The sequence below is a fragment of the Triticum aestivum genome, chromosome 3B (genome assembly GCF_018294505.1).
Source record: "Triticum aestivum cultivar Chinese Spring chromosome 3B, IWGSC CS RefSeq v2.1, whole genome shotgun sequence".
NCBI classification, from domain to species: Eukaryota; Viridiplantae; Streptophyta; class Magnoliopsida; order Poales; family Poaceae; genus Triticum; species Triticum aestivum.
This window is the reverse complement of record NC_057801.1, coordinates 125,888,608-125,898,986: the sequence shown is the minus strand read 5'-3', so window position 1 is coordinate 125,898,986 and position 10,379 is coordinate 125,888,608. Positions and strand designations below refer to the sequence as shown.

Here is a 10,379-nt window from a genome sequence, read left to right as displayed (position 1 = left end):
TGCTTTGAATTTCTTCGTCGTCCGCATCCCAACCGTCCTAACCGCAGTCCGGCTAGGGCTCTCCTGATAACGAGAGATATTTTAGCGAACTCAAGATGTCGCCGAAAGGTGAGTGTTGAAAGACGTTCGCTGCGGTGAACTCCATGATCGGCGCCCAATCGGATTCGATCAGGGCGGGCGCGGGAGGTTCGGAGTCCGGCGAGGAGTCCGGCACCTTGGAGTCACGAGCTTTATGAGGGACAAAGTCAGCGTTCGGCTCTATCGCCGTGGAGGTTGCAGCCCCCGAGGTGGTGTCTAGGCATCCATCCTCGATCTGCGGAGCTGGCTCCGATTTGAAGATCGGAGCGGTTTCGAGTGCGGCCTCCAGGGTACTGTCCGGCGGCAGAGCTAAATCATGCCCGACGTGACAGTGCGGCACGCTCGGCTGTGGCTCGAATCCGTCGAAGATCAAGTCCCCGCGGATGTCAGCCATGAAGTTCAGACTTCCAAATCTGACCTGACGGCCAGGGGCGTAGCTTTCGATCTGCTCCAGTTGGCCAAGCGAATTGGCCCGCAGTGCAAAGCCGCCGAATACGAAGATCTGTCCGGGGAGGAAGGTCTCACCCTGGACTGCGTTGTTGATGATGATCGAAGAAGCCATCGAGCCTATCGGCGACGACACAGAGGAACTCTCAATGAAAGCACCAATGTCGGTGTCAAAACCGGCGGATCTCGGGTAGGGGGTCCCGAACTATGCGTCTAGGCGGATGGTAACAGGAGACGAGGGACACGATGTTTTACCCAGGTTCGGGCCCTCTTGATGGAGGTAAAACCCTACGTCCTGCTTGATTAATATTGATGATGTGGTTACAAGAGTAGATCTACCACGAGATCAAGGAGGCTAAACCCTAGAAGCTAGCCTATGGTATGATTGTTGTTCGTCCTATGGACTACAGCCATCCGGTTTATATAGACACCGGAGAGGGCTAGGGTTACACAAATTCGGTTACAAAGGTAGGAGATCTACATATCCGTATCGCCAAGCTTGCCTTCCACGCCAAGGAAAGTCCCATCCGGACACGGGACGAAGTCTTCAATCTTGTATCTTCATAGTCTTGGAGTCCGGCCGATGATGATAGTTCGGCTATCCGGACACCCCCTAGTCCGGAACTCCCTCAGTGGCTCGTAATATTTGCTCCATGGAAACCAAGCATACCACGGGAGGTAAGCATTCCCCGATTCTGGACACTTGAATGTCAACTTATCTCATCTTGGAGATCTTCTGACGTTTTGAATATGTGCACTCACTGTAATCTGTGTACTGTTTTAGATGTGTAATAAGTGGATACGTCCCTAATAGGACACAGGTCTATATGGCATCTTTCTACAGAAATTTGATTTAAGCGATCTTATTACTGTCTTATGCTAGCTAATATTTTTGCGATCAAGGTTGTGTTGGAAGAACTGATGGTTGGGTCCTCTGAATATCATCATGTTACAGAAACAATGATCTTTTCTTAGTCTACTATAATGACTGACTATTGTTGCACAACATCCATCCATCCTTATGCTATTCGGTTATTATTATTTTTGAACTGGGTTTAATCCCTTCACATTTCAAAGTGTTGTGTGTGCATTCGCATAACTACTTGTGTTACGAGTGCAGGATTCAAAGAATTTCTATTGGGAAATCAAAGGGGGCAATAACTTCAATTGGGAGAAGTCGCTAGAAAAGAAGGTCAGAGCGATAACCTTGGTTAAACACATTCGTTGTTAATATTTGGCAGACGTATAGATGATGCCTATGAGGCTATGACCCAATATCATTATTCTTTATCTTGCAGACTCAAGAAAAATATTAGATTAAATGGATTGTACAAGAGAATTATTTCTACTTTGGTATGACGATGTTCGAAAGGGCTAGAAGTATAATTGATTCTCATACTGTTTTTTTAAGCTGATGCTCATACTATTGAACTTAGCTAACTAGATGTTTCAAAGCAAAGGCACATGAAGAAACACATATTAGTTTCAACTGGTAGCTCTCATCAAAATTCCTAGAAAAGGTTTAGGAATATTTCCATGATAAAGTTTTATATTAATTACTTGTACGGGTGATGGTAATGTTAACATGTTTTTTTGGCTCCTTTGTACACGGATTAGGCTTGTTCAGCACAACTCATTTTCTCAAGATTAGGCTTGTTCTTTCTGTACTGAAAACAGTATTAGTAGTAGCATGCATTTTGACTCAGTTTTCTTTTGTAGGAGACCTCTACCTGGTAACCACATTCTCCACGTGGACGTGGGAATAAGAAAGCGTAGCAGAGACATGAAAAGGTGGGGTGCGAACTTGAAATGCTCATCAAATTGCTGGCTCCATGTTGCCTCTCCACTGTCATCATACTTGTCTGCATCAAGAATAGTGTAGGCACTGCTGCTGGGGGAGGCGCGCCGGTTGAGCTCCGCCGGGCAGCACTTCGAGCTGCTATAAAAATATCATGATCATCTTTTGGTGAATACAAAGATGTTTGTAACCTCATAAGCAGAGCTCTGTACTGCTGCTTGTATATTGAGAGATACTACAAGAATTTATACACTCATAGCTTATCTTTCTGATAACTGTCATGCATATGTTTCAACTAAATTATGGTTATTGTTTATGTTTGTCAAACTAAGCCATTGATAGGATAATCAAAAGTAGTTGTTGATTGACAAAGCTGAGACAACTTACAGACATTATATCAGCTAGGAATTTATTGGTGGGACAAAATTATGTCATGGTTTATATACAGGTGATCGATACTTCAGGTAGCTCACTACTTGATTCCATAGATCATACACTAACAATTTTTCTTTGGATACAGCAAGGATCATACCCCACCCACGCGGCGGCACGACGCAGAAGGGCTACATGGGTTAATAGCGGTGTGTGCAATGGAAGGACGCCTACGAGAACAAGCTCGCCGAGGTCTTGGAATTCCAACCTAGGTAAACAAGTGAGCTCACTTTAACAGTTTACCCTTTTTTGGTGATGTGGGCTAACTCATTAATTAAGGGCTACTCAGCTCTGTATTTTTCTCTCTTTGGTAACAGAAATCCCCCTACATCGCCTCTGTTCGATTTTGGTAGCTATCCTTGTTCTAGATCATAGGGTTGTCATCTTCATATGTCATATGATATATAATTGATGCAAATTGCAGCTGACCCATCGTCTATCTGTAACCATTTATCTGTAGTTGTGCTCTTTGGCCAGAACGGTGGTATCTTTGGCCAGATGACTGGACCATCTTCTATGATCCAGAAGAAGCACCTCTCGCACAAACATGTATATTTATTTGTGAATCCGATCCTAACAAGAGTATTTGACCTTTAACATTTTTCTGACAGAAAGTATGACCACCAAAATTTCTTGGAATTCAATAGCTCCTAAAACAGATGTTTTGTCATAGTGAAGGAACCAGAGGGGAGGATATATAGGTATGCCCCGCCGTGACGCAGCCCTTGATCCGTCTTTGGTCAATCTTCTGTATTATCTAATCATACTGAACATGTATCTATTGCATCGCTAGAAGCTGAACTCACCATGTACTGATTATATATTTCCCTGGTCACAATTAGATGGCTAATAATTTCATGCACACAATAGCAGATATTCAGATATTTGGAATTGTTTTGCCGTGTTCTTTCTATGAAAGATAAGCATGAATGCAGGATGGCAAACCTAAACATCGTTGCCAATTTTCTCTTTCATGGAGTAGGATGAATGTCATGGCAGCAACTGCAAGCTGCAAAAACATTATTGATACGGGGTGCACCAGTTTCAACTGTGTCTTCTTGCAAGCTCCTTGTCAAGGAGAGTCCCAAGGTCAGTCTGTACTCTGTAGGCTAATTAATCCATTGACTATGTCCTATGATTCTCTAGGAGCACTAAGAAATTGTATGTTTTTTTATAAGGTGACTGAAACAAAAATAATAATATTTTCACGCCACATCCAGGAGATGAAAACTTTATTGGTAAAAAGACACAAGCTTACCCTTTTCAGCTTGTCTCAAGCAATTAAGAGTTCCGTTCTTATTTTTGAGCACTTCGAATGTGTATCTCTTATGGACTAATACTTTCTGATCTGACACCCTGGTAACATCATGATTTTGTGTAATTTTTCTGAGCGCAAGGCTGGCTGACCCATTTTTTTACAAGGATTTGCAATACTGAGAGACTCAGCCTGCACTGGTAAAAATCCCAATTGACTTTGCCCTTGATTATTGCAATAATGGGTTGATTTTAGTGGTTTGGTCTGTGACGTGAATGTGAGCTAGAGTATAGGGATTACCTGCGCCGCTATCAGTTGGCTTACAGTTTGGTGATCCAGCACAATCTTTCTATTTTCTTCAAATTCTTAAGCAATTACTCACGTTTGAAGAATGACGATGGAGCATACCTTCTTTTAGAAAACTATACTGTGGACCATGGGTGTTCAAGATTATATTGTGGTTTGGGCAATTGTGAGACGTCTATCACCATGAATTGCTTAGATGATGCACCAAAGTGGACCTATTTTGCATTCATGGACTTTGATATTTTTACTGATCTCATGGTTGTGAACATCAATGGTGTAAAGTATATGTATTGCTGCTCATAGATAAATCTTTACCGAGTTTTCATTTTATCATGTACACTTCAAGTCTTGCTTGCCAAACTTCCACAAGTTCATGTTAAATTGTTAACTGCCTCATGTTTGTTCTTCATTATTCCATATCAAAGTGATGTTGTCCAATGCGTCTGTTCCTGTCTGATGAAATTGATTTCCATGAGGTATGCCCTGAAGATGATACAATATCATTCCTCTTGGTGCCTGTGCTAATATAACTCTTATTTAAAAAAAACAGTTTCTATGTATTTGGGAGCAGGATATTAGGTAGAAATCTTTTGGTGAACTACAGATTTAAGCGTCTCTGGCGAGTTCTTTGTCGGTCAGCACCACCTACCTTGGCGCTTGACCTAGCAGATGTGTGTGCGTGTGCAGATCACCCATGCCTCCACTACGCCACCTGCTGTTGGATGGCACTGGCCGTCCAAGCGCGTGGAACTGGAAGGACTGTCCTTCATGGTGGCACAACTCAGCTCGGAGGATAAAAGACCAAGGTCCTGCAGGTAACATCCCATCAACTACCTGTCTACTCCCTCCGTCCCAATATAAGTGACTCAACTTTGTACTAACTTTAGTACAAAGTTAGTACAAACTTGAGTCACTTATTTTCGGACGGAGGGATTACTAAATAGAAAGCTTCCATCTTGATGTAATTTACTGGAGGTTAATCCTACTTGCTTGTTTGATAAACCTTGTCATATGCTTCATGTGAGGTTTCTTGTATTGGTAGCAGGCAATGAGTTACTATATATGATATCATATTCCAAATACAATTATTCAACTCATCAGTTCAGCAGATCCTACATAAAAGGAAAAGTGAACAGACAACATGCATTTGCTTTGGTTTATGGTTTTTTAGAGCATCACTAAGTTTGCCAAAAGAAATTCGCCCAAAACAAACATCACGACACTCCGTTTTAGCCTAAACAGAAGTGGCTTCAGTTTATGACATCTCTGAATTTTGAGAATAGTAGGACATGATCTGCAATTGCGCTTTGCAAGTTTTACTGATTTCTTGTGCAAGATCCTAAAACAGTTTACCATTTTGATCCCTAGATTTTCTTATATTGTTGAAGTTTCTTCCAAATAAATATACAATATGTTTGGGGTTTATCTGAGTGCCTAGCATGGTGCAACAGTTATATTTTTCTTCAATGACGGTGAAAGAGCTATCACTTATATCGATCTCCAATTCAAGTTCTTTTTTTCTATGGAGGGCACTGTAACTATCTCATGGTCAGAACATTGATCCTGTTAGTAATTTAGTCTATAATATTTAGTTTCAAAAGATAATTTCTCTTGAGTGAGAAGTTTCCATTTCTCTTGAGTGAGAAATTTCCAGAGGGCGGCGGTGTTGAAGGGAGCCGCTGGTGCTGGCCAAGATCCCAACCGATGGACGCGCCTGGTCGCTGGATCCAGTTCACGCGTTGGCTTGGGGGCACCTCGGGGATGTCACCGGTGTTGGAGGCGTCCACAATAGTGCGGGATGGGGACCGAGCGTCGGGGCATGTCGCGGGTTCCAGTTGAGGGCTTGATCATATAACTGAATTCTTATTGCTTGCTTTCTGACATTGTGACATTGAACACTAGAGCTGAATTGACTCTCTTCACAAGATTCACTTTGATACAGCCTTCATGTGAAGTTTTCAAGTACTACATATAGGAGGGGGCAGGAGTGGCTGCAATCTTGCTACGAAATAACACTTATGGAGCTTCTTTACCTAACATGGCCAAGAAGTCTGCAAACTCCAGTAACCGTAGAGTAGAGCCGGTTGGATACATATTTGCAGAGTGCATGTAGTGTGTGTGTCAGATATATAGTGGGAAAACACAACAATGCAAGTGTCAGATCCTGTTCTCGATGCAATTTTGCGACTCTATTCTGGACTGTAAGCAATTGGTTGATGTTAAGCTGAAACTCGGATCAGTCTTGTGGCTCTTGTGTACCTATATGCCTAGATTATTTAATAATGGTATATGAACTATATCTTCCTGTATAGGATGATCAATTGCCAGGAATAGAAAGACTATGGTTTTGATTTTTATCATGTTTTTGTGATTGGCTTCCTGGTAGACTGGACTTCCAGTTATCTGCTATACTAAATAATTTCTAGCTAATTTTTAACTATTGATTAGTACACAGAGATGAATTATGTTGGTCTCAAAATGCAACACATTTCTTGGATGCCGTGACTATATGCATACTTGTGTTATATTCCCTCCGTCCCAAAATAAGTGTCTCAAGTTTGTACTAACTTTAATACAAATTTGTAATAAGCTTGAGACACTTATTTTGGGATGGAGGGAGTATGTGATATGCTCATGATATATGTTGGATGGTGTCTTCCTTTTTTTAGCTTGATTAGATGCAACTGTGGACGTGTTTGTGGGAGACTTTGCGTGGCCTGGTCCTTACAACATCGTTGGTGGCCCGATTTTATGTGTAGCTGGTAGCTGGTCTATTTTTTCTTGGGAACGGTCAAAATGAGTTGTATGCTGCTAGCTGTGGACGGGAAAATACATGGATGAACCCAAGTACATCTGCACCCACTTCGAAAGACACATTTTTAAGTTTTTTAAAAATCTAAAATTGTTGCACATGTACATTTTCATATTCTATGTGTGCGCCGAGCTGTGGTGGAGTGTGTCCATGCGGTGACGATGACGGGCGCTCGGTGGTCGGTTACGGAGGGCACGGTCGGCGCAAGTCCTGCATATTTCCCTCGTGATGATCGTCGTCAGAGTCGGAGCTGTCGGTTGTTCGCGCGTGTGGCCTTCTGTTGGCATGTGCCGCATGGTTTCTGTGCAGCTGTTGTAGCTTTGTGATCCCATGTTGGTGGCCAGGTTGGCCGGTGGTACCCATATTATGTGGGTTGGATTGTATCGGTTTTAGCCCGGTTTTCCATCAATTAATCGGGCAATTCTCTTCTTAATCAATGAAAATGGCAAGTCTTTTGCCTCGGTTCAAAAAAAAAGATTCGAAGGAATTATTTTTCGTGTGCAAAAAAGTGTCTCATGGAACACTATTTTCAACCATTGAAATTTGGCTTTTTTTGTAATGGCAAAATAAAATGATGTATTTTTACAAAAGTTTGTGTTGCGCACATATTTTTGCAGAGATGTAGGCGAGAAATCTTGTTTTGGAATTATTTATAACATTTAAAAATGCATTTAACATGCATTTCTAAGAGATGGGTGCATATACACCTAACAGGCGGTGGTGGATCGACGCGAATAGGGGACGGGGGAGGGGGGGGGATCAGGGCAGAGAGCGTGGTGGTTGGCGGTCCGCGGGGAAATATGGCGTGAAGGAGATAGGGTGTCATGGTGAAGATGATATGGGCATCGTTTGGTTTTAAAGGAGAGGGTTCTAGCAAGCAATGTCCTGCTACGGCGGGATACCGAGCAGGAAGAGCAGGATCCACTAAAAAAGAGAAGGGTCAATCGTGGGATGGTTATTTTTTTTGTGTTGGGGCAGTGTGCTGAAGATAACATGATGAACAACCATATTTCTCTCACACATATGGTCTGAATTTGGGGTACCATGGATTGTCCAAACGGTTGGATTTTGAGAAGCCCTCTAGGCAACCGTTTCACGTCCTAACATGGTCGGGCGTACGAGGAAGAAATGAGGGTCGGACTTGGAGACGACCCTAATCATTTGTTCAATTCATTTACATGCATTGTAGCCCGTAGCAACGCACGGGCACTCTGCTAGTATGTCATAAGTCATAACCCAATCTCACTCAGATACACGTACCATGCTTATATACAGAGCTAACAGTCTTATGTTCCGTAGTAATTGCTCTGCGCGCTGTGGTGTTTCGAGCATGTGATACTGAATTTCCCTCCTCTTCTCAACTGCTCTTGGTTTCTTTCTCTGACAAAAAAAAACATGTCGAAAAATCAATGATCAGCTCCAGTGGATGCATGATCTCAAAGGCCAAACTCTGCGTCAGTAACCAACAGACAGATACCTCCATCGTGCCCAGAGCACCAGAGCCTAGCGTGACTCGTCATCGGACACGGAACCCTCGCCAGCTCATCCTGCGCCAACGGTACGTCGCGTGTTTCTTCTTCCACTTCCTTTTCTTTGAACCTTCGTCGCCCCTACTGGCTTCCTTCTCGGATGATTTATAGAAAGGAAAAGAAAAACAATGAGCAAGAGATCATTGGCATAGTAGCTTCATATTTAAGGCTTGCGAGAGCAAACAATCAATATAATTACCTCCTTTTCACCCCCACTTTCACTAGATTCTGATTCGTCCCCACTAGAATAATCATCAGTAGAAGATCCTCCGCCACCCATAAAGAAACCAAAATCTTCATCCTGGCGTGAAGCAATAAATAACACAAGTATATGGAGGGACTTAATAACAGGATTAAAATGTCAGCATCAAGCAAACATGCCAACACGAGGCCATCTACCTCATCACTTTGCTCGTCCCCAAGGTTCATTGTTTTCAACTGCTTTCCACTGCAAATTTCCCATATAAAAATGAAGATACTCATAGCGCTTAAGTATATAGTAGAAAGAAGGATGTTGAAGCCAACAGACAGGCACATACTTGACGAAGTCGAAAAGGTTAAAGTATTCATTCCTTTGAATATTTCTGAAGATATGCTCTTGGCCATTTTTTCGCTTGACAAGGAGGTCCAAATAGCGATCTGACTTACCGGCGCCCTCACGGCGGTAACTTCCAAACCCAACAAACTCAACCTACATCAAATAGTAGTTAAAAAAAAAAAGCAATACCTCTTCATATAATGCACGGAGGGATGGTATCAGTTTCTAGCATAAGGAAAAAGTAATACCTCTTCATAATGAATGAGCATAGGGGGCTCCAGCAGAAAGAAGAAACCCTTTTCAAGTGGATACAGCAGTCCATGTTCAGATTTCAGAGATGTTTTAACTGCATATTCACCTTGGCAAGTTCTGTAAGAACCCGGCCTTGTGACTTTGGCACCAGATAGGCCACAAAGGACTTTGGTGAATACCTCATGTATTGGACCCTAAGGATGAATCGAACGCTTGCGTAAGTTAGTTGATTTATCACAATAGGATTTACCAGACCCAAGGAACTGTCAGTAGATAAGAATAAGTTAAGTAAGAATTACAAATTAGTTCAAAAAGGCAAGCGCCAGTTTATAACAGAACCTCGTACACAGTGAACAGGTTCAGACTTAGAGTAATAGAATTATTTGGTAATAAGCCTTCCCATAAATATCCACCAAATTTACCCATTCTGTAATGTGCTAGTCCGTAGAGGCATACTACCTCCTTTCCGGTTTAAAAGGCCCACACGTATCCCTAGATCAATAACCTCACCAAACTTCAAATGTTATATTCTCTAATGGTATAACTTTTGTGACAAACGGTTTAAATTACAGTGCTTGAATTGTCGACCTAGGGATATGCGTAGGCCTTCTAATCCGGAAAGGAGGGAGTATTTGGGAATAAATTAGTACAATCCATCTCAAAAACCATGTGGTGTTATTATTTTCATATACAAGTAAAATAATAATCAAATTGTGTTCTTTTAGGAACGAAGGAGATTGCCAGCTTAGCCTAACTTAAGCCTTGTTTTCAAATCCAATTCAAGTTTGATGAAAGGTTGAATGTGATTATTAACAAACCACAAAAGGGGGATTCAATTTTCTAATAGAAAGAAGTAGCTGGTGGCTCAGAGAAACTCTTCCTTCTCGACCATACAGAACAATCCTGGTGGAGTTTTCTGTACTAACAAACTT

General features: G+C 42.1%; 1 protein-coding gene and 1 long non-coding RNA gene across 8 annotated transcripts in view; one reads left to right on the top strand and one right to left on the bottom strand.

The window, feature by feature from the left end:
- Positions 1-1,157: 1,157 nt before the first annotated feature.
- Positions 1,158-6,521, top strand: LOC123068949 (uncharacterized). 6 transcript variants are annotated; one of them, XR_006432176.1, is made up of 8 exons: positions 1,158-1,203; positions 1,646-1,717; positions 2,245-2,316; positions 2,844-2,967; positions 3,216-3,456; positions 3,735-4,210; positions 5,004-5,131; positions 6,259-6,521. It is a non-coding gene; the product is annotated as an uncharacterized lncRNA (long non-coding RNA). The 6 variants fall into 6 exon arrangements; XR_006432174.1 differs by having other exon boundaries at positions 5,971-6,521; XR_006432177.1 differs by having other exon boundaries at positions 3,367-3,456; positions 3,738-4,210; positions 5,004-6,521.
- Positions 6,522-8,247: 1,726 nt separating this feature from the next.
- LOC123068946 (FACT complex subunit SSRP1) overlaps positions 8,248-10,379 on the bottom strand; it is a 6,201-nt gene continuing 4,069 nt past the window's right edge. Inside the window, exons 6-11 of one of the 2 annotated variants that reach the window (XR_006432171.1) lie at positions 9,444-9,641; positions 9,197-9,348; positions 9,057-9,105; positions 8,857-8,958; positions 8,606-8,745; positions 8,248-8,508 (exon numbers count right to left, since the gene is read on the bottom strand). Coding sequence is in view for 1 of the 2 variants with exons in the window: in XM_044491654.1 (XP_044347589.1) it covers positions 8,645-8,749; positions 8,857-8,958; positions 9,057-9,105; positions 9,197-9,348; positions 9,444-9,641 (606 nt within the window). In the remaining variant the exon portion in view is untranslated. Of the gene's footprint in view, positions 8,509-8,605; positions 8,750-8,856; positions 8,959-9,056; positions 9,106-9,196; positions 9,349-9,443; positions 9,642-10,379 lie in introns of both variants that reach the window. The other variant, XM_044491654.1, reaches the window with a different exon arrangement.